Source organism: Heterodontus francisci, chromosome 15 (genome assembly GCF_036365525.1).
Source record: "Heterodontus francisci isolate sHetFra1 chromosome 15, sHetFra1.hap1, whole genome shotgun sequence".
NCBI lineage: Eukaryota > Metazoa > Chordata > Chondrichthyes > Heterodontiformes > Heterodontidae > Heterodontus > Heterodontus francisci.
Window position 1 is genome coordinate 49,010,170 of NC_090385.1, and position 24,684 is coordinate 49,034,853.

The 24,684-nt window shown below is 43.2% G+C and overlaps 1 protein-coding gene across 1 annotated transcript in view; it reads right to left on the bottom strand.

Moving 5' to 3' along the window:
• frmpd3 (FERM and PDZ domain containing 3) overlaps nt 1-24,684 on the bottom strand; it is a 196,397-nt gene that overhangs the window by 87,732 nt on the left and 83,981 nt on the right. The window contains exons 7-8 of the mRNA XM_068046996.1: nt 3,437-3,544; nt 1,067-1,198 (exon numbers count right to left, since the gene is read on the bottom strand). Of these exons, the coding sequence (XP_067903097.1) occupies nt 1,067-1,198; nt 3,437-3,544 (240 nt within the window). The remainder of the gene's footprint in view (nt 1-1,066; nt 1,199-3,436; nt 3,545-24,684) is intronic.

Here is a 24,684-nt window from a genome sequence, read left to right on the forward strand (position 1 = left end):
CACACATGTCGAGAGAGCTGATCCTCTGCCTGTAGACCCTGTGTTTGGGGTCTCGCCTCATTTGAGTTGGTTTCTGTGCCCAACCCCTCTGTCCTGTGGAGCAGCATGTTGCTGAGGTGTTGCTCCTGCTGCTGCTGGTGCTGTTAGAGTTGGTGTTGCGGTTCCTATTGTTCTACATCAGAGGTGAAAGGTAAAGCTACATAAACTGCTTCCATGCCGCAGTGAAGGCTGGCAGAAGGAAAGTGGAGTTGAAGGTGAGTCAAGTGCAAGACAGGTAAAGTGACTTTCAAGAGATTGGCAATCACCTGTCAAGTACTGAAAGCATTCTCTGAGAAAGAGAACTGTGAAAAGTAGCCTCTCACCTGGCCATGGCTGGAGCTCTTCAGTTTCACTGATCAAAGGCTTCCCAGCTTGTCAGTTTCACTGAAGAAGCTCTTCCCTCTGTGCACTCACCTTGGTGACACTGACGAGTTGTTGACAGCTCGAGAAATAGGTCCACTGGTTGTTAAAGCCAGAATCTTAGCTAAAACAGCACTTAATTGCCCACTAGAATATCTAAATGCCTTACCTGGTAGTTGCACAGGGACTCCCCACTCGCCTTTAAACCCATCCGGGTGAAACCCGGAAGTGAGTGGGATGATGTTGCATTCTAACCCGATGTCACTTTTAGGGGATTTAATCTCCTGTACACAACCAAACCTACCTCCCTTGCCTGTAAAACTTCCTCTCATAATCTCTGGATAATAGAGAAAGACTAAAGATTTAGGATTCCTGCTGCCAATCATTGTCTAACACCCCTGTCAGAAGTGTGCAAGTGTCAATCAGGTAAGGAGCGCATCGGACACGATTGCCATGTTATCTCCACTCATGCCCAAGCCAATGTATGAAGGATGCGCTTCGAGGATCAGAGGAACATTCACACCCAGAGAATCATATTCTATCATGTGCTACTACTATATGGAGAAAAGGCATTGCACCGAAATTAGAAGGAAATATGCTCAAAATAAAAACAAAAATAAATAGCTGCTAAAACATGAATGTCAGAATAACAGCTGCCTGTACTGACCTGTATCAGAGTCTCTGCCTCATGAAGCAGAAGGAGTTTCTTCTCTGGCCCTTCATTGCCCACCTCCAATACCAGGGCAAAGTGTTCTATGCACCTGAGAGACAGCCTGTCCTGCAGCGTAAGGATCACGTCCTACAAACATACAACACTGTGTAAGTCAGATGCTGCAAACTTCTAATACAGGATTCACAAGGGAGAAACAGTCAATATTATTCAACGTCAAAAGATGATTGTTAAGCTGTTCTAGAAAGACATGGGGTTGAATTTCCAGGTGGTGTTCTCCAGTTTGTCGCCTGTAACTTCAGCGGAAGAGCCATGGAAACCCTAGAGAAACCCCATAGTATTCATTCCATTTACTGAATGTTCCATAATTAATTGTGTTATTATTGTAATTTTAGGGAACTGTGGAAATTATTTAAACTACCATTTTTGTTCAGCAGGGAGTCAGGTGTGGAATCCACTTAAAAGTAAGTTTGCATCGTAACTCTCTCATCTCCCCTTGTCAGTGCTGCTACCTATGAAAACTCATACCTGTGAATTAGTATTAGAATGGTGCCAGTATAGTAGAAGATTCTTGTTGTGCAATAGTGTAAATGGTGAGATCTTTTATACCAGTGCACAGAACAAACTGTCACCTATTACCACAGGCATTAGTGTTAACATCGGATCAATAGGGATTGAATCAGTGATCTTGTCAAGTATTATATTCTATATCATATCTACTTCTTTACTTGAACACTTGAACTACAATAGAAGATGCAAGAGAAACCTACTGCCATAGAAATAATTGATTTAAAAAGATCAGATGCCTCAAAAAGATATAAACAAATCAAGTGAAGCTGAAGCAAGACATGAAAGCTAGCCTATGCTATCTCACTCCCTAATATCAGACACACAAATCTAGGAAGCTAGTAAATGGGATAAAGTTTTTAAAAAGTTGATGTTGCAAATTCAGGCCTTCTATAGCTGGCTTCTTGGGTTCAATGGCAATAGTCTCAGCACAATTTTTATGGGAATGGACTGTACTGCCCTAGTAGTTGTATGATAACATGGCCTTTGCACATGTGCTTCTTCAATCTCTCCAAAGGGAAACCAAGCAAACAATTGGTGAGACAAAGAAAGATACAAATCAGTAAACAACTTTATTTCACAGTAAGTTGAATTTACAGAGTATACTTAATTTAATTCAATCAGGACAACTTGTCTTTTTATAATGATATAAAATACAGAACATGCCACATTTCTCCACATCAGATGATTTCTAAGTGTACACCAGCATTTCTAACATCATGAATCTCAATGAAAGGCCAAACAACTTACTTTTTAAAAGCCGGAATGGCTGCCTATGTCTCTGTCTTTAGGGTAGATCTTGACTTGACGAGTCAGCAGCCCATTTTACATCTCTCCCCAGTTTTTATTTCCTTTGACAGATGATAACTGACTTGCTATCAGCCATTTTACACTAACACAAAAGTTTATATTTATCTTACTTTGTTCATGGCTAGAAAGGCATCAATGACTATCCAATACAATAATATGAGTTGTTATTCGCCAAAATAAAAGTAAAATACTCAGGATGCTGGAAATCCGAAATAAAAATAGGAAGTGCTGGAAGTAGTCAGCAGCTCTGGCAGCATCTGTGGTGAGAGATGCTGCCAGACCTGTTGGGTATTTCCAGCACTTTCTGTTTTTATTTTATATGAGTTGTTATTCGATTTCCAAGACAGGTTAACAAATTGCTTATTGTTTACAATCTATGGGAAAGAACATCAAAGTGAGCTCTTTCGCATCTTAATTTCTTATTGTCTCAGAACCTTTAAACATGCTTTAAAATACGACATTTAAAGGTAACTTTTTAAAAAACCTTTCCGTGGAAAGTTATCAAAAGATACTGAAATATGGCATAAAAACAAATATTTATATGAAAGTGGTGGGACTTAGGTACAGGTATACTCAACATTAAAGGACTCATAACACAGAGAGCCTGAAAATAAAGTACATGGCAGTACATTTTTAGTTGCGCCTAATTTAGAATTTTACAATTACAATTCAAAAATTTCTGAATATGAGAATTGAAGATGGAGGTGGGTAGGTGGATTGGAAGTGGGGAATGCCTTTCTACAGAAAATATTTGTTACTTGGTGCATTTTACACAATTTTGGGGGTTACTTTTAATCCCCAACAATGGGTGGGTTGGGGTTGGGTGAGATGTAAAAATGTTAAATATCTCAAACCTGACTCCAACCCAGCTCGAAACCGCCCACTTCCAGTTTTAACGGAGGTGGGACAGGGGTGGCAGGCAACTCTGTATTTGTTTGTTAAAAATGATTGTGGATTTAAGTTTCCTTTGCTCTTCTGAGATGGTCTTACCCTTACGGTCGTTCTGCTGTCAAAGGTGAACGATTTCATCTGACCGTTTTCCAGGTAAACATTCAGCACATTTGAGATCAACATGAGAGTTTCCTCTTTCATATGGTCCTGAAGGGGACAGAAAGCAGTTGAATTTATTCCAATATCCTTCTGTAATATCCTTTAGACTTTATCCAACAAGTAAAAGAAAGTTCACTCCACTGGGTTTATCAGTAAATCATATTTATGACCCTGTTGCTGTCCTAATGATTTGTGCTGGCATGTGTCAGAAGATGGTGATTTTAAGCTCCGCTCCAAGACATGAGCACATAATCCAGGATGAAATGAGTACTAAGTAAATACTGCATCTTTTGGATGAGATATTAAATTGAGGCTCTGTTTCAAGCTGCAGAGCAAGTCTGAAGAGAAACAGTGCATGAGACCAACAGGTAAAATTGGCAGCAGAGAGTCAGCAAGGGTGGAAAGTCAGAGCACAAGCTGGGAGTGGATTGGTGGGTAACAGTCTTTCAGAGGTCAGTTTCTGAGAAAGAATTGCAGAGCCTGTCGATAAGGGAGCGTGAACCTGAGAGAGTTCGGGGGTAGTGCAGCAAAGCAGCAGGAGAGCTAAGCTGTGTTATAGGGGATGGTAGCATAATGGTAATGTTACTGGACTAATACTCCAGAGGCCCAGACTAATGCTCTGGACACACGAGTTCAAATTCTACCACAGCATCTGGGGATATTTACATTCAATTAATTCATATATTTTGAATAAAAAGCTCGTCTCATTAATAATGATTATGAAACTACCGGATAATTGTAAAAACCCATCTAGTTCACTAATGTCCTTCAGGGGAGGAAATCTGCTGTCCTTACGCAGTCTGGCCTACATGCAATTCCAGACCCACAGCAATGTAGTTGACTCTTGACTGCCCTCTGAAATGGCCTAGCAAGCCATTCAGTTGCATCAAACCACTGCAGAAAAGTCAATTAAGAATAAAACCGGATGGAACACCTGGTATTGACCTTGACACTGGAAACAACAAAGGCACAATCTGCCCAGTTGACCCTGCAAAGTCCTCCTCACTAATATCTGGGGACTTGTGCCAAAACTGGGAGAGCTGTCCCACAGACTAGTCAAGCAACCTGACATAATCATACTCACCGAATCATATATTAAAGTCAATGCTCCAGAATCTTCCATCACCATCCCTGGGAATGTTCTGTCCCACTGGCAGGACAGATCCACCAGAGGTGGTGGCATAGCAGTATACAGTCAGCAGGAAGTGGCCCTGAGAGGCCTTAATACTGACTCCAGACCTCATGAAGTCTCATGGCATCAGGTCAAATGGGCAAGGTAATCTCCTGCAGATTACCACCTACCACCCTCCCTCCTCCATGTTGAACTGCACTTGGAAGAAGGTCTGAGGGTACCAAGGGCACAGAATATGCTCTGGGTGGGGGATTTCAATGTCCATCACCAAGAGTGGCTCAGTAGCACCACTACTGACTGAGCTGGCTGAGTCCAGGACATAACTACCAGGATGGGCATGTGTCATAAGAACATAAGAAATATGAGCAGGAGTACACCATATGGTCCGTCAAGCCTGCTCTGCCATTTAATACGATCATGGTCGATCTTCAGCTTTAACTCCACTTTCATGCCTACTACCCATACCCCTTGATTCCCTGAAAGACCATAAATCTGTTTATCTCAGCCATTAATGTATTCAACCTGGAGCATCCACTATCCTCTGGGGTAGAGAATTCCAACGATTCACATCCTTTTGAGTGAAGAAATGTCTACTCACTTCAGTTCTAAATGATCGTCTCCTTGTCCTGAGACTGTGCCCCCGTGTTTTAGATTTTCCAGTCAGTGGCAACAACCTCTCAGTGTCTACCCTGTCAAGCTCCTTCAGCTCATTTTACTCAACCTCTCATCACAGGACAACTCTCTCATCCCAGGGACCAACTAATGAACCTTCACTGTACAGTTTCCAAGGCAAGTATATCCTTCCTTAAATATGGAGTCCAAAACTGCACACAGTATTCCAGATGTGGTCTCACCAAAGCCCTGTACAATTGTATCAAGACTTCTTTATTTGTGTACTCCAATCCCCTTGCAATAAAGGCCTATATGCCATTTGCCTTCCTAATTGCTTGCTGTACCTGCTAACTTTCTGTGTTCCTTGTACGAGCACACCCAACTCTCTTTGAACATCAACGTTTACAAGTTTCACGCCTTTTAAAAAATATTTTGCTCTTCTATTCTTACGATCAAAGTAAATAATCTCACACTTCTCTACCTTCTACTCGATCTGTCACCTTGTTGCCCATGCACATAACCTGTCTATATCTCTTTGCAGCCTCTCTGTGTCCTCCTCATAGCTTGCATTTCCACCTACCTTTGTATCATCAGCAAACCTAGATACATTACTCTCTGTCTCTTTATCTAAGTCATTAATATAGATGCCAAATGGTGAGAGAACCAACAATAGGGAAAACCCTACTTGACTTCGTCCTTGCCAATCTAACGGTCGCAGATGCATCTGCCCATGACAGTATTGTTAGAAGTGATCACCGCACAGCCCTTTGGGAGACCAAGTTCCATCTTCACACTGAGGACTCCTTCCATCACGCTGTGCTAAATGGGATAGATTCAGAACCGATAAAGCAGCTCAAAACTGGGCATCCATGAGGCGCTGTGGGCCATCAGCAGCAGCAGAATTGTACTCAACCACAATCTGCAACCTCATGGCCCTGCACATGCCTCACTCTACCATTACCAGCAAGCCAGGGGACCAACCCTAGTTCAAGGAGGAGTGTCAGAAAGCATGCCAGAAGTAGCTCCAGGCATACCTAAAAATGAGATGCCAACCTGGTGAAGCTACAACACAGGACTACATGCATGCTAAACAGCAGAAGCAGTGTGCTATAGACAGAGTTAAACGATCCCACAACCAACAGATCAGAACAAAGCTCTGCAGTCCTGCCACATCCAGTTGTGAATGGTGGTGGACAATTAAACAACTAACCAGAGGAGGAGGCTCCAAAAACATCCCCTTCCTCAATGATGGGGTAGCCCAGCACATCAGTGCAAAAGACAAGGCTGAAACATTTACAATCTTCGGCCAGAAGTGCAGAGTGGAAGATCCATCTTGGCCTCCTCCTGAGGTCCCCAGCATCACAGGTGCCAGTCTACAGACAATTCAATTCATTCCACGTGATATCAAGAAACGGCTGAAGGCACTGGATACAACAAAGGCTATGGGCCCTGACAACATCCCAGCTGCATAACTGAAGACCTGAGCTCTAGAACTAGCCATGGCCTTAGACAAGCTGTTCCAGTGCTTCTTCAACACTGTCATCTACCCAACAATGTGGAAGATCACCCAGATGATTTTCAAAAAAGCACAAAAAGCAGGATAAATTCAATCCAGCCAATTACTGCCCCAGCAGTCTACTCAATCATCAGCAAAGTGATGGAAGGTGTCATCCACAGACCTATCAAGTGGCACTTACATACCAATAACCTATTCACCAGGCTAGGTTTGGTTTCTGTCAGGGCCACAAGGCTCCTGACCTCATTGCAGCCTTGGTCCAAACATCGATAAAAGGGTTGAATTCAAGAAGTGAGGTGAGAGTGATTGCTCTTGACATCAAGGCAACATTGAACCACAGAATCGTTACAGTGCAGAAGGAGGCCATTCAGCCCATTGTGTCTGCACTGGCTCTCCGAATGAACAATTCCCTCAGTTCTATTCCCCCTGCCTTCTCCCCATAACATTGCACATTCTTCCTTTTCATATAACTGTCTAATTCCCTTTGAATGCTTCAATTGAACCTGCCTCCACCATATTCTGAGACAACGCATTCCAGACCTTAACCATGCGCTGTGTGAAAAAGTTTTTCCTCATGTCACTTTTGATTCTCTGACCAAATACTTGAAATTTGTGCCCTCTCATTCTTGATCGTTTCACAAGTGGAAACAGTTTCTCTCTACTCTGTTAAGACCCCTCGTGATTTTGAATACCTCTATCAAATCACCTCTCAGCCTTCTCTTCTCCAAGGAAAACAGTGCTAACGTCTCCAATCTATCTTCATTAGATATTCCTCATCCTTGGAACCATTCTTGTGAATCTTTTCTGTACTCTCTCCAATGCCCTCACGTCTTTCCTAAAGTGCGGCGTCCAGAACGGGATTCAATGTTCTAGCTGAGGCCGAACTCGTATCTAATATAAATTCAACATAACTTCCTTGCTCTTGTACTCTATGCCCCTATTAATAAAACCCAGGATACTGTATGCTTTATTGACTGCTCTCTCAACCTGCCCTGCCACCTTCAATGACTTATGCACATATACACCCAGGTCCCTCTGCTCCGGCACTCCCTTTAGAATTGTACCCTTGATTCTATATTGTCTCTCCATGTTCTTCCTACCAAAATGAATCACTTCACATTTCTCTGCATTGAACTTTATTTGCCACCTGTCTGCCCATTCCACCAACTTATCTACATCCTTGTATACCAAGGTCTAAGTCATTAATATATATAAGGAAAAGAAAGGATCCCAACACTGATCCCAGGGAAACTCCACTACAAACCTTCCTCCAGCCAAAAAAACATACACTAAACATTACTCTTTGTTTCCTGTCACTCAGCCAATTTCGTATCCATGTTGTTACCGTCCCTTTTATTCCATGAGCTACAAGTTTGCTCACAAGTCCGTTGTGTGGCACTGTATCAAGTGCCTTTTGAAAGTCCATGTACACCACATCAACAGCATTGCCTTTATCAACCTTCTCTGTTACCTCCTCAAAAAACTACAGCAAGTTAGTTAAATATGATTTTCCCTTAAGGAATCCATGCTGTTTTTCCTTAATTAACTCACATTTGTCCATGTGATGATTGATTTTGTCCCGAATTATTTTTTACAGAAGTTTTCCCACCACCGACATTAAACTGACTGGTCTATAATTGCTGGGCTTATCTTTACACCCTTTTTTGAACAAGGGTGTAACATTTGCAATTCTCCAGTCCTCTGGCATTACCCGAGTCTAAGGAAGACTGAAAAATTATGGCCAGTGCCTCTGTGTTTTTCACCCTCACTTCCATCAGTATCCTTGGATGCACCGCATCTGGTCCTGGTGCCTTATTCACTTTAAGAACAGACAGCCTATCTAATACATCATCTTTATCAATTTTAAACCCCTTTAGTGTCCAACTTACCTCCTCTTTCAACATTGCCTGGGTTGCATCTTCTTACTTGGTAAAGACAGATGCAAAAAATTCATTTAATACCTCAGCTATGCCCTCTGCCTCCATGTGTAAATCCCCTTTCTGGTCCCTAATCGGCCCCACTCCTCTTACCACTGTTTTACTATTTATATGCCTGTAGAAAACTTTGGAATTTCCTTTAATGCTAGCTGTCAGTCTTTTTTCTTGCTCTCTCTTTGCTTCTCTTATTTGCTTTTTCACTTCCCCTCTGGACCTTCGATTTTCTACCTGGTTCTCAATAGTATTTTCTACCTGGCATCTGTCACACTTTTTCTTCTTTATCTTAAATCTCTGCCTCTTTTGTCATCCAGGGAGCTCTGGATTTGTTTGCCCTACTTTTCTCATTCGAGATAACATACCTCGACTGTGCCCGAACTATCTCTTCTTTGAAGGTAGCCCATTGTTCATCGACTGGTTTTCCTGCCAGCTTTTAGAATTAGAATTAGAACATTACAGCGCAGTACAGGCCCTTCGGCCCTCGATGTTGCGCCGACCTGTGAAACTATCTGACCTACACTATTCCATTTTCATCCATATGTCTATCCAATGACCACTTAAATGCCCTTAAAGTTGGCGAGTCTACTACTGTTGCAGGCAGGGCGTTCCACGCCCCTACTACTCTCTGAGTAAAGAAACTACCTCTAACATCTGTCCTATATCTATCACCCCTCAACTTAAAGCTATGTCCCCTCGTGTTTGCCATCACCATCCGAGGAAAAAGACTCTCACTATCCACCCTATCTAACCCTCTGATTATCTTATATGTCTCTATTAAGTCACCTCTCCTCCTCCTTCTCTCCAACGAAAACAACCTCAAGTCCCTCAGCCTTTCCTCGTAAGACCTTCCCTCCATACCAGGCAACATCCTAGTAAATCTCCTCTGCACCCTTTCCAAAGCTTCCACATCCTTCCTATAATGTAGTGACCAGAACTGCACGCAATACTCCAGGTGCGGTCTCACCAGAGTTTTGTACAGCTGCAGCATGACCTCATGGCTCCGAACCTCGATCCCCCTACTAATAAAAGCTAACACACCATATGCCTTCTTAACAGCCCTATTAACCTGGGTAGCAACTTTCAGGGATTTATGTACCTGGACACCAAGATCTCTCTGTTCATCTACACTACCAAGAATCTTCCCATTAGCCCAGTACTCTGCATTCCTGTTACTCCTTCCAAAGTGAATCACCTCACACTTTTCCGCACTAAACTCCATTTGCCATCTCTCAGCCCAGTTCTGCAGCCTATCTATGTCCCTCTATACCCTACAACATCCTTCGGCACTATCCACAACTCCACCGACCTTCGTGTCATCCGCAAATTTACTACCCCACCCTTCTACACCCTCTTCCAGGTCATTTATAAAAATGACAAACAGCAGTGGCCCCAAAACAGATCCTTGCGGTACACCACTAGTAACTAAACTCCAGGATGAACATTTGCCATCAACCACCACCCTCTGTCTTCTTTCAGCTAGCCAATTTCTGATCCAAAGCTCTAAATCACCTTCAACCCCATACTTCCGTATTTTCTGCAATAGCCTACCGTGGGGAACCTTATCAAACGCTTTACTGAAATCCATATACACCACATCCACTGCTTTACCCTCATCCACCTGTTTGGTCACCTTCTCGAAAAACTCAATAAGGTTTGTGAGGCACGACCTACCCTTCACAAAACCGTGCTGACTATCGCTAATGAACTTATTCTTTTCAAGATGATTATAAATCCTGTCTCTTATAACCTTTTCCAACATTTTACCCACAACCGAAGTAAGGCTCACAGGTCTATAATTACCGGGGCTGTCTCTACTCCCCTTCTTGAACAAGGGGACAACATTTGCTATCCTCCAGTCTTCCGGCACTGTTCCTGTCGACAATGACGACATAAAGACTCCAATTCATTCGCCCCAGCTCTATTCTTACCCCAATGAAGTTGGCTTTCCCCCAGTTAATTATTCTTACCTTGGATTGCTCTTTGTGCTTTTCCACAGTCAGCCTAAACCTTATGATACAATGATCACTTTCCTCCAAATGCTCTCCTACCGATACTTGATCCACTTGGCCCACCTCTTTCCCAAGAACGAGGTCTAGCAGTGCCTCCTTTCTCATTGGACTAGCAACATACTGCTTAGAAAATTTTCCTGAACACACCCTAGGAACTCTTGCCCCTCACTGCCATTTACACTGCTACTATCCCAGTCTATGTTTGGATAATTAAAGTCCCCCATTATAACTACACTGTCATTTTTGTACTTCCCTGTAATTTCCTTGCAAATTTGTTCCTCCGCGTCCTTCCCACTAACTGGTGGCCCATGGACAACACCAAGCAATGTAACCGCACCTTTTTTGTTCCTTAGTTCTCGCCAAATTGATTCTGTCCTCGACCCTTCTGGGTCATCCTTTTTCTCCAGCACTGCAATGCTCTCCTTAATCAATACCACCACCCCTCCCCCTTTCGTCCCCTTTCCTATCTTTCCTGAACACCTTGTATCCAGGAATATTTAACACGCAGTCCTGCCCTTCTTTGAGCCAGGTCTCTGTTATAGTCACAACATCATATTTCCACATGGCAATCTGCGCCTGTGCCTCACCAGTCTTATTAACCACACTCCGTACATTCACATACATGCACATTAACCCTGATTCAGACTTTATTACTTTCTGCCTTTCTCTGACCCCACCTAATAACTTACTATTCCCTACTCTAGTGCTATCTATCTCCCCCAGTATTCTGTGCATCTTGGTATTCCTCTCTGATACTTGCTCCTGGTTCCTGCACCCCTGACAATTTACCAGTTTTGTTTTCCTCCAATCTGAGCTCCCTCTCAGGTTCCCTTCCTCCTGACAATTTAGTTTAAACCATCCCCAACAGCGCCAGCAAATCTCCCTGCGATGATATTCGTTCCGGTCCTGCTGAGATGCAACCCATCCATCTTGCCGGGGGAGGTGGTGGAAGCAGGTACCATAGAGACGTTTAAGAGGCATCTTGACAAATTCATGAATAGGATGGGAATAGAGGGATACGGACCCCGGAAGTGCAGAAGGTTTTAGTTTAGGCAGGCATCAAGATCAGCGCAGGCCTGGAGGGCCGAATGGCCTGTTCCTGTGCTGTGCTGATCTTTGTTCTTTGTTCTTTGTACAGGTAAGTGGAGAGTAACCAAGTGTGACATTAAGGAGCCCCAACAAAAGTGATGTCAACTGGAATCAGGGGAAAACTCTTCACTGGTTGGTATCATACGTAGCACAAAAGATGATGGTTGTGGTTGTCACAGGCCAAACATCTCAGCCCCAGGACATTGCTGCAGGAGTTCCTTAGAGTAGTTTTCTTAGGCCCAACCATCTTCAGCTGCTTCCTCAATAACTTGCCCTCCAACAGAAGGCCTGAAGTGGGATGTTTGCTGATGATTCCACAGTGTTCAGTACCATTCGCAGCTCCTCAGATACTGAAGCAGTCCACGTCCACATGCATTAAGGCCTGGATAATATTCAGGCTTGGGCTGATAAGTGGCAAGTAACATTCGTGCCACACAAGTACCAAGCAATGACCATCTCCAACAAGAGAGAATTTAACTATCTCCCCTTGACATGCAATGGCATTACCATTGCTGAACCTCACACCATCAACATCCTGAGGGTTACCTTTGACCAGAAACTTAACTGGACCAGCCATATAAATACTGTGGCTGCAAGAGCAGGTCAGAAGCTGGGAATTCTGTGGCGAGTAACTCACCTCCCGATACCCCAAAGCCTATCCACCGTCTAAAGGCACAAGTCAGGAGTGTGATGCAATACTCTCCACTTGCCTGGATGAGTGCAGCTCCAACAACACTCAAGAAGCTCGACACTATCCAAGACAAAGCAGCCCACTTGATCAGCACCCCATCCAGCACCTTAAACATTCACTCCCTCCACCACCGGCACACAGTGGCAGCAGTGTGTACCATATACAAGATGCACATCAGCAACTTGCCAAGGTCCTTCGACAACACCTTCCAAGCCCGCAACCTCGACCACATAGAAGGACAAGGGCAGCAGACGCATGGGAATACCATCATCTTCAAGTTCTCCTCCAAGTCATACACCATCCTGACTTGGAACTACATCACTGTTCGTTCAATGTCACTGTGTCAAAATCCTGGAACTCCCTCCCTAACAGCACTGTGGGTGTACCTACACCATATGGACTGCAATGGTTCAAGAAGGCGGCTCACTACTACCTTCTCAATGGTAATTAGGGATGGGCAATAAATCTTGTCTTGCAGCAACTCTCACATCCCAAGACTGAATTACGAAATGGTAGCAAGTCCCTGAGAGTAGAACTCAATGCGAGAGCCCCAAGGTAAGGGAATGTAAACGTCAGGCAGAGAGGTGAAAAAACACGTAAAGTGGAGGCAGCTGATTGGTGAGTTAGCGGATAAGCTAATTTTTCCAGATCAAATCTGGGACAAGTCTTCAGTTTATTTCTGGTAAGTTTAGACAGTAGTTCAATAAATAGAGGCATTTAAATTTTTTCCAGGATTTTAGTGCTTAGGGCAGGTTAGTGTGTAGAAGAAAAAAGAAAGAAGACTTACAACAACTTAAAAACTAGACATAAATAATATGAATCCTCTAGATTAAGATGTGGCAGAGCATATTTTGAGTCTGGACTATAGCATGTGGGAGTTTGTCTCTCCCGAACAAGCACATCTGCAGTTAATATCTCCGTCTCAAATTCCTCTGGCTCAGAGACATTGAGCTGGCGTGTGAGTTAGAGACACTTTGACACATAAGAGAAGGGGTACAGTATTGGGACATTTTGCTCCAGACTTCCATTGCACCTTGTAGAGAAGTGCCGGTTCAAAACAGGATTGGTGTGACTGATGGTGTGCAGAGTAAGGGGAATGCAGGTGGGATAGGGAACAAGGATCTGCAGAGACTGACGCTATCCAACAGATACAATGTACATGCTACCTGTGAGGTTAAAGAAAAAGACTGTTGGAAGGACAGCCAGAATATGAACCATGATACCTTGGAGGAGGAAGCAGTCCAAAAAGGGGAGGGGTGGGAGGAGGAGGAGGGGAAGTGTAATGTAGTGGTAGCAGATTCAATCATTTGGGGGATAGATAACATCCTTTGTAAGTAGATGCGAGTGTCCCACATAGCATGTTGCGTAACTGGTGCCAAGGTGAGTAACATCTCAAACCAGTTTGAAAGGATATTGGAAAGAGAGGGGAGCATCCAGTCAATATGATCTATGTTGGGATTAACAACATTGGAAACCAAAACAACAGCTTGCATTTAGATGGCGCCTTTAATGCAATAAAACCTCTCAAGGCACTTGACAGAGGCATTATAAACAAGATATGACACCAAGCCACATAAGGAAATATTAGGGCTGATAATCAAAAGCTTTGTCAAAGAGGTAGGTTTTAAGGAGTCTCTTAAAGGAGGAAAGCGAGGTAGAGAGTCAGAGAGGTTTAGGGAGGGAATTCCAGGGCCTAGGCAACTGAAGACACAGCTACAATGGTGCAGTGATTAAAATCGGGGATGCCCAAGAGGCCAGAATTAGAGGGCTGCAGGTATCTCATAGGGTTGTCAGGCTGGAGGAGATTATGGAGATAGGGACGGGCCAGTCTATGGAAGGATTTGAAAACAAGGATGAGAATTTTAAAATCAAGATGTTTCTTGACTGGGAGCCAGTGTACATCAGGGAGCACAGGAGTGATGGGTGAACAGCATTTGGTGCAAGTTAGGACACATGCAGCAGAATTTGGATGGCCTCAAATTTGCGGAGGGTAGAATGTGGGAGGCCAGCCAGGAGTGCATTAGAAATAGTCAAATATGGAGGTAGCAAAGGCATGGATGAGGGTTCCAGCAGCAGAAGAACTGAGGCAGGGGTGCAGATGAGCTATGTTACAGAGGTGGAAATAGGCGGTTTTAGTGATGGTGCAGATATGTGGTCAGAAGCTCATCTCGGGGTCAAATATGACACCAAGGTTGCAAACAGTCTGGTTCAGCCTCAGACTGTTGCCAGGGAGAGGAATGGAATCGGTAGTGAGGGAACAGAGCTTGCAGCAGGGACCGAAAACAATGGCTTCAGTCTTCCCAATATTTAATTGGAGGAAATATCTGCTGATCCAGTACTAGATAGCAGATAAGCAGTCTGACTTTAGAGACAATGGAGAGGACGAGAGTGATGGAGGTAAGGAAGAGCTGGTTGTCATTACCGTACATATGGAAACTGACGTGTTTTTGGATGATGTTGCTGAGAGGCAGCGTGTAGATGAGAAATAGGAGGGGCCAAAGGATAGGTCCTTGGGGGACACCAGAGGTAACTGTACAGGAATGGGAAGAGAAGCCATTGATGGTGATTCTCTGGCTACGATTAGATAGAAAAGAATGGAACCAGGTGAGTGCAACTCACCCAGCTGTTTGACGTGGAGAAGCACAGGAGGAGGATGGTATGATCAACCATGTCAAAGGCTGTAGACAGGTTGAGAAGAACAAGAACGGATAGTTTGCCTTTGTCACAGTCGCAAAGGATGTCATTTGTGACTTTGATAAGAGCTGTTTTGATACTGTGGAAGGGGCAGAAACCTGATTGGAGAGGTTCCGGAAAGATGGGCATGAACATGAGAGGCAACAACACATTCCAGGACTTTGGAGAGGAAAGGGAGTTTGGAAAATGGTGGTAGTTTTCAAGGATGGAGGGGTTCAAGGGTTTTTTTGAGGAAAAGGGTGATGATGGAAGACTTGAAAGAGAATGGGACCTGAGGAGAGACAACCATTAACAACGTCAGCTGACATGGCAGCCGGGAAGGGAAGATGGGTGGTCAGTAGTTTAGTGGGAATAGAGTCGTGAGAGCAGAGGTGGGTCTCGTGGACAAGATGAACTTGGAGAGGGCATGAGGGGAGATAGAGGAGCAACTGGAGAAGGAAACAAGTTCAGGGCTAGAGCAGGGGTGAGCTTTAGAGGAGGTTTAGCCTGGTGGGCTCGGGGAAGGGAGGAAAGTGACAGCGGCAGCTGATTGGATTATCTCAATCTTGGTGACAAAGAAATCCACGAGCTCCTTGCACTTGTCATTAGAGGCGAGGGTGGAGGAGACAGGGGAAGGGCAGTGAACTCAGAGATGAGAGAAAATGATGAATTGAGCTGTAGGTTAAAACACCAAGGATGAGAAGTCACTCGGTGCACAGTCTGAGGGAGGAAAGCTGTGAAAGCTCATTGGGAAAATTGGCATGGTACTTGGCTCAGTGGTAGAGAAGCAGAATTTTAAATAAGAAGTAAGAGGGTGAATCAAGGAGTAAGGGGACAGACCAAGGTGTGATTTGGTTATAAGTGGTACACCACCACCGCAATGGTCTTGGTGAGGCAAATGGTGAAAGGTATAGCCAGGTGGGGAGGTTTCAGCCAGGTTTCCATCAAGACCATGATATTGATGCAATCATCCACAATAAGCTCCTGAATTGCAAGTGCTTGGTTCACGAGTGAACAAATATTCTGGAGGGAGATGTGTAGAGGAGCGGTGTTAGTTGAACCACTGGCAGAGTCCACTGGATCAGCACTGGGAAGGGTGAGTTGGACAGAGGAGGAGATTGGCAAGATCAGGCCTCAGGCAGCATGCTGGGCAGGAAGGTCAGCGAGAGGGTAGGATGGGGAAGTTGGGTTTGCTGCTCATGAGGAGGCAGTGACGTGTGCCTTTGATTAGCCCCTTGGAGAATACCAAGAGATGCACTGAGGGAAGCTGTAGATTTATCTAAGAGGGAGTCAAGCCTGGGATGGTGGCAGAAGAGTAGGAAGATTGAGGAATGCTGAAGAGTTGGGGGTAGGGATTTGGGAGGGCAGAGTACCTGAGAAGCAAGAAATGAAAGGAGGTATAAGGACAGGACAGAAGTGTCTATGAGGGGCAAAGAGAAAAGAAGTAAAATGGGGAGGAAAATAATAAAGTGGAAATTAAATGATGGGCTCGGGTCCGGATCAGCAACCAAATGCACATGCAAATGAACACGGGGAAAACTTAAATTACATAGGCTAGTTACACAGCATTAATTAGGATGTGCATATCCTAGTAATGGACAGGACATGAAAAGGAGAGGAAGGAGTAGGAAAGAGGTTCTGTTGGAGAATAGCAGAAACTATGAGCTAAATTAAAGACCAGGACTTCAAGGTTTATAATCTCTGGATTATTACCCAAGCCACTTGCAAATTGGTGTCAGGATAAGCAGGTTAGGGAGGTGAACATGTGGCTGAAGGAGTGGTCTGGGCAACAGGGGTTCCATTTCATGGGACACTGTCAGCAATATTGGGACAGGAAGGAACTCTACTGTTGGGATTGACTTCATCTGAACCGGGCTGGAACCAGGGTGCTAGTGGAAAGCATAACTAGTGTGATTACAAGGATTGTAAACCAGTAAGTGGGGTGGGGGCGGGGAGGGGGAGAGTTCAGGTGGAAAAGGTAGTATAGATAACAGTTCAAAAACAAACATAAGGGAAGATAGTACAGTAAACCACAGGAAAAGGGAAAACTAAAAGATATGAAGTAATTAAATCAGGAGAGAGAAATAAGAAATGTATGAGTAAAAGTAGAAGGACAGTGTTATGTCCAGGTAAGGAGGGGGTCTCAGGCTCCCCTCTTGCCCTTCCTCTTATTTGACCGCAACAGGGTTTTATTTCTTTTGCACAGTGGTTGTGCTTACCACCTCAATGAGTGTTTTACCTTTTTCCTTTAATATGGTCTTGAAAGAACCAATTGGACAGGTATTCTTGAGTTTAAACAAGAAAGGGGTAAGTTTATTATACTTAACACTCTAACCCGATTTAAAATTCAAAAAGCAAATACGTTACACATTCATGCACACATTCACATGAGAATCACACACACACAAATAGATTACAGAGGGAAAATAGATTTTGTGGTTGGATTAAAGTCAAGAATAAAGGGAACTTAAATACACAGTCTTTGAAGTGGATGATCCGGTAGTCCTCGGCTGAAGTTGTATTCTTGAAATCCTCGCTGGTCAAAATGCACTTTGTGATTGGCCTGCTTTTCTCAGGGTTTTATTGAAGGCAGAATTGTAGTGGCTCTCTTCTCCTGGTCACTGGCTGTAGCAGTTTGTAGGCTTGGAGGGTCCATGATTGTAGACAGTTTTCAAACTTGATGTTTTCTGGGGAGAGAGAAAGGGAAGCACGCTGCTTTCTGTGCTGCTGCAGTCTCAGTAACTGCTTGCCATCTGTGAGCATAACAAAACTCTTGTTTTGCAGAGATGGATAGATGGTCACATGGTTCTCTCAAATCCATTTGTTTTTAATGAGATACAAGGTACAGAATTGGCTCCACAAGTTCCAGGATGCCAATATTTACACTCAGAGGGGTTTGCTCTTTCAAAGCCAATGTGTCAGGATGGTTGTGACTGTTGTGCCTGAAGCAATCCTAGGTAATTCAGTTACTTAGAGCAAGCCATTTTTCTGGGTCCAGGGCTTCTCAGACTTCTATCTGCAGTTCAATCTCCTGGTATTTCAGATGCAAATTGCAGTGGCCATCTTGGCTGCTAGTTTTTTAAAAGTTACTGTGGGTTTTTTTTCATTAAAAGTCTAATGTAAATTTCCAACTGATGGAATTAATATTTCTCATTTGGCATATGGGGTTTTCTTGACAACAGGTAAGGTTGTGTGGCCCAAATAGGCATTCTTTATACAAACACAGAGTAAAAGGGGCAAAATGAATGAACTGCAGGTGCAAATTCAACTTGGAGGATGTGACACAGTTAGGACTGGGAAATAAATATATCAGGTTATAAAGTCTACAGGAAAGATAGTGAATACGGTAGAGGGGGAAGAGTAGCCTTAGCGATGAAATTACTTCTATGATGAGAGAGGATATAATGAGAGATAAGCAGGCAGTGGAGGCTTTATAAGTAGAATTAAGAAATAGAAAAGGATTAAAGACTGCAGTGGGAGTTGTGTATAGGCCTGCGGGTAGTAGCTGCGAAATGCTAGATTGTGTAAATGCAGGGATTAGACAAGCATGTAGCAAATGCAGAGTGGTTTTAATGGAGAATCTTAACTTTCATATAGATTGGGATAAGGAAACTAGTACATGTCAGAAAAGCAATGAATATCTTGAGTGTGTCTAGGATTGTATTCTGCAGCAATATTTCCTAAAACCAGCAAGAGCCATACCATATTAAATTTAATAGTGAATAATGAGCCGGATTTAGTTAACATCTTAACAGTGCATGAATATTTATATAATCATGATCATAATATGATCAAGTTCAACATTGTGTTTGTAAAGGGGAAAAGCAAAACAGCTACTAAGAGTTCGGTAAGGCTGACTTCAATGGGATGAGACAGAGACTGTCCACAGTAAACTGGACAAATCTCTGAATGGGTAAAATGACAGAGATATTCAAAAATAAATTTATTGTGATACAGAACTAGTTTCTATCCCTCAGGGATAAGGGCTCTATGTGCTAAAAATGACAAATAAAGAGGTAAGAGGCAACATAGAACAAAAGGAAAAGGTGACAAAACAGATAGTAAGAACAATAAAAAGCATATATGAAAAGAAACTTGCAAGGGATATAAAAATCAACACAAAAAACCTATATTAGGAAAAACAGGGTGGTCAGGAGCAATGAAAACTGATAAAGGTGATATTGTCAATAAAAATAAGGAAATGGCGAACATGCTGAATAATTCGTGTTATTATTTATCAAACTTTTGGCCATCTGCCCTAATATAGCCTTATGTGGCTTGGTGTTTAATTTTACTTTAAAACACTCCTGTGAAGTGTATTGGGACATTTTATTATGTTAAAGGGGCTACTTTATTATAAGTTGTTGTTGTTATCGAGAAAGAAGTCAGCATGCCAGACATCCCAAGAAAACTAATGTTGAATCAGAGACAGGAACTGACCAAAATTAACGTATGCAAAATAACAGTAATAAAGAAAATAATAATACTAAAGAGTGACAAACCCCCAGGAGCAGATGGTTTCCATTGCAGGGTTTTAGCAGAAGTAGGTGAAAACATTGCAGGTGCCCTAATTATAATTTTCCAAAGTTCTCTCAATTTGGGAACTGTTCCTTTAGATGGGAAAATTGTGCATGTCGCTCCACTACTTAATAAATGAGACAGAAGGAAATGAGAGAATTATAGACCAGGTTGCCTAACATCTGTTGTCAGGAAATTGCTAGCCTATAAATAAAGATTAGATGACTGAACATCTTGAACAGTTTCAGTTAATCAGAGAAAGCCTGTGTGGATTTGTAAAGGGTAGGTCAAGCCTGATGAATCTGATGGAATGTTTTGAAGAGGTGACTAAAGTAGTGGACAGGAGAATGTCTATGGATGTAATTTATATAGACTTCCAGAAAGCATTTGATAAAGTCCCTCATAAGAGACTGTTAGCTAAAGTTGAAGTTCATGGAATGGAAGACAAATTATTGACCTGGCTAGGAAATTGGCTTTGTAGCAGAAGACAAAGAGTTGGGATAATGGTAGAGTGCGTTAATTGACAGCATGTTCAGGCCTAGGGGCCATAGTCTAAAATTAGAGCCAGAGCTTTCAGGAGTGAAATTAGGAAAGACTTTTACACAAAAAGTGTGGTAGAAGCTTGTAATACTCTTCTACAAATGACTATTGATGCTATATCAATTGACAAATTTAAATCTGAGACTGATAGCATCTGTAACCAAAGCTATTAAGGGATATGCGGCAAAGGCGGGTATGCGGAGTTAGGTCACAGATCAGCCATGATCTTATTGAATAGCAGTACAGGCTCGAGGCACTATATGGCCAACTCTTGTTCCTATTCCTGTTGAGGTGTCCAGAAAAGATCCCTTGACACTATCTTGGAGTCCAATATTTATTCCTCAATCAACATCTTCAAAACAATCATATGACCATTCTATCCCTCCTCATCTTTCTCGGCCTGTCCGCAGCCTCTGACGTGGTTGACCACACCATCCTTTTTCAATGCCTCTCCACTGTCATCCAACTGGATGGGACTGCATTCACCTGGTTCCATTCTTAATTTTCCAGCCACCTGCAATGGCTTCCCTTCCAGCTCCCAAACCATTACCTCTAGTGTTCTGCAAGGATCTATCTTGACCTGTTCCTATTTCTCGTCAACATGCTGCCTCCCAGGAACATCATCCAAAAACACAGCATCAGTTTCCACAAGTACGCTGATGGCACCCAGCTCTACCTCACCACCACCTCTCCTAAACCCTTCATTGTCTCTAAATTGTCTGACTGCTGGTCTGACATCTAGCACTGGATGAGCAGAAATTTCCTCCGAATAAATATTGGAGGTCCTAAGCCATTGTCTTCACTCCCTGCCATAAACTCTGTTCCCAAGCCTCTGAATACATCCCTCTCCCATGCATCCGTCTGATGCTGAACCACACCATTCACAACCTTGGTGTCATATTTGACCCTGAGATGGGCTTCAGACCACATATCCATGCCATATCTGACTGCCGATTTCCCTCTATGCCCCTGCCTGAGCTCATGTGCTGCTGTATCCTTCATTCATGCCTTTCTTACCTCTGGACTTAACTATTCCAACACACTCCTGACCAGCCTCCCACCTCCCACTCTCTGTAAACTTGCAATCATCCAAAACTCTGCTGTTGTCATGAAAACCCTACATGCCAAATGGGAAATATTAATTTCATCGGTTGGAACCTTGCCTGAGATTTTTACTGGAAATTTTTACAAATAACTTTTTGTAAAAAACTAAACAGGCAGCCAAGATGGCCCCTGCAATTTACATTTGAAACACCAAAGGATTAGACTGGAGACAACACGACTGACTCAAGCTAGCCAGAACAATGGGGTGCTCTCTGATTAAGTTACCTGAAATGGCTTTATCAACACAGTCATCAAGAGCCATTGACACCCATTGACTTTGAAAGAGCCTTGAATCTCAGAGCAGATTCCAGTAGGATCTCATTAACACCACAAAGAGGTTTGGTAATGTCATGTGACTGCTTTGCAGCTCTGGGGAGACTGCAAGATTTATCACACAGAAAGCAGAAGAGAGTAATTGAAAAGCCATCAACGAAGCAGCTCTCTCTCGCTCCAGTCAGACCGCCACAGCCAGCAACTAAGGGACAAGGATCGCACCCCTCTTCTGCCTTCAGAAGCCCTGAGAAGCAAGCCCACCACTGTGCACGCGGCCCAGTGAGGACTTCAGGAATATAATTTCAACTAAGGACTCTGGGCCTGATATTTGAATTCCATTTATTCCGGACTCTACTCCAACCACCTAAGCTGTTTTCTCTCTGTAATCTATTTGTGTGTGTGACTCTTGTGTGAATGTGTGCATGAATGCGTAGCATATTTTAGTAATTTTAACGTGTTTAGAGTGTTAAGAATAATAAACTTACATCTTTCTTGTTTAAACGCAAGAAAACCTGTCTGATTGGTTCTTTGGCAATTATATTAGAGGAACAGGGGCAAGTGCTCACTGAGGTGGTAAATTCAATCACTGTGTAAAAAGGATAAATCCTGTTGCGGTCAAACCAGAGAAAGGGTGAAATGGGGGTGGAGCCTGAGACTCCTTCCTCACCTGGCCGTAACACTGTCCATGTTCATACTCGCACCAAGCCCTGTTTACCCATCACCCCACAGACAAATGAGAAATTGGAAGTGGGAACCCAAATTGATCCCTATCAAAAAAACAAACTTTAATACAGGTTTTCTTGTGTTTTTTGCTGCTAGAATACCAACATGTCCACATCCGAGGCCAGTACCTTCCCAAGCAAGGGTGAAGTAACTTGGGATAAGTTAAAGGCCCTATCTATGGAAGAGTTGAGGAATGTAGCTGGGCAGTTTGGGATTACTTTCCGTACAAAAGCTAAGAAATCCAAAATCCTAAGATTTATGGCCACCCATTTATCATTTGAGCCTGAAGATTCAGAAACAGGGTTGGAGTCAGACTCAGACAGGGTAATATGAGCTAAAATACAATTAGAACAGAGGAAACTTGAATTGGAAGACAGGGAAAGAGAGAGAGAAAGGATGGAAAGAGAGAGAATTTTCCAGAAGGAGCAGGAGGAAAGGGAGCTAAAGTGGCTTGAATTAACTATGAGGCGATATGGTAACCCGAGTGAAAGCATGGCCAGGGTGGAAGCTACCCTTAACTCTGGACCGTGTGCTGAGCTCTTAAAGTTCACCCAGTTGATTCCAACTTTCAATGAGGGAGATGTGGAGACATTTTCTGTCACTTTTGAAAAGCTTGCAAGACAGTTAAAATGGCTGGCTGAGAGCAGGACCCAATTGTTACAAAGCAAGCTAACAGGAAAAGCCCATGAGGTTTATTCACTGTTGCTAGATGACAGTTCATCAGACTATGAAATGATTAAAAATGCTATCCTTAGAGCATATGAGCTAGTACGGGAAGCGTACCGCCAGAAATTCCGAACCCTCCGGAAACAGCCTGATCAAACATACCCTGAGTTTGAAAGAAGTAAGCTTTTGACCAGTGGATAAGGGCACTTAAAGTGCAGCCCATATATGAAAACCTCAGAGAGGTGATTCTTCTCGAGGAATTTAAAAACTCTCTTTCCCTTTCTATAAAACCCCACGTAGAGGAACAAAGGTTCAAAGGGCGAGGCAAGCTGCAGTTCTGGCTGATGAATTTGCTCTCATATAGAAGTCTGTACCCCAAGGAAAACCTTCCCTAGTGTGAGAATAAGAAATATTGAAATGTTGTTTCTACAGCTTGTGGAAAGTTACCAAGAAGTCATTTGTGCACAACATAATGAAATCACTGAAAAAGAGAACTGATAAGGATATGTCAGTGGAGACCTTAAGACAGTACATCACTGACAAAGAGAATTGATAAGGGTATGTAAGTACAGACCTTGGGACAGTACATCACTTAAAAATTGTGCTTAGGCAGATAAAAGAGAAACAGCAAGAGTTAGAACAAAGGATGTAGTGAATAAGAAACTGCCCCACGAAGATAAAGGCTGACAGCTGCAAGTTAAAACACATAATGGAGAGCCAAATAAGGTAAAACAAAAACAAGAGTTAGGGGCTAGAAAGTTAGAGTAGGGGGAGAAGTAAACAGAGGAGGAGACTGTAGCAACCATAGGATAGGTTAGTGTCATAATACGTTATAACCAATAATGTAAAATAAAGGCGTGGACAAATGGATTTGTATTGTATAAACATGAACTGAATATGTTGATCGGTGTGCCTGCTTGTAGGACACCCGATCTTGCAAGACCGTTAAATAAACTTACTTCTTCAGAGTTTGACTTGGTGTAAATTATTATCAAGTGGGCTACGTTTCTCACAATTGGGGGCTCGTCCGGGATCTCTTCATCATTGCCGGGACCGCGGCCGACGACAGACGAGAAGACGCGTCCCGTTAATTTAAAAACGGTCTCGTTTCTCTCGTTGGTAGCGGACCCGAGTAATTGACTGAAAACGATCCTAGGGAAGTCACTCTGAACGAGTATTTAGTGCGGCAGGTACACATGTGAAGTCAGGCAACTCCGTGCACGGACCAAGGTAAGAAAAATGACTTTTAAGTATTATCTTGGTGACTTATGGTTAACTGTAGGATAAGACCTTCTAAGTACCAAAAGTCCTTGAGGAGTGAATTTTACAGTCCTGCAGTATAAGACCCTTCAGCTAGGAGGTGAGTACTGTATGGTATAAGACCCTTCAGTTAGGAGGTGAATACCGTAAGGTATAAGACCCTTCAGCTAGGAGGTGAATACCGTAGGGTACAAGACCCTTCAGTTAGGAGGTGAATACTGTGGGGCAGTATAAGACCCTTCAGCTAGGAGGTGAATACCGTAAGGTATAAGACCCTTCAGTTAGGAGGTGAATACTGTGGGGCAGTATAAGACCCTTCAGCTAGGAGGTGAGTACCGTAGGGTATAAGACCCTTCAGTTAGGAGGTGAATACCGTAAGGTATAAGACCCTTCAGCTAGGAGGTGAATACCGTAAGGTACAAGACCCTTCAGTTAGGAGGTGAATACT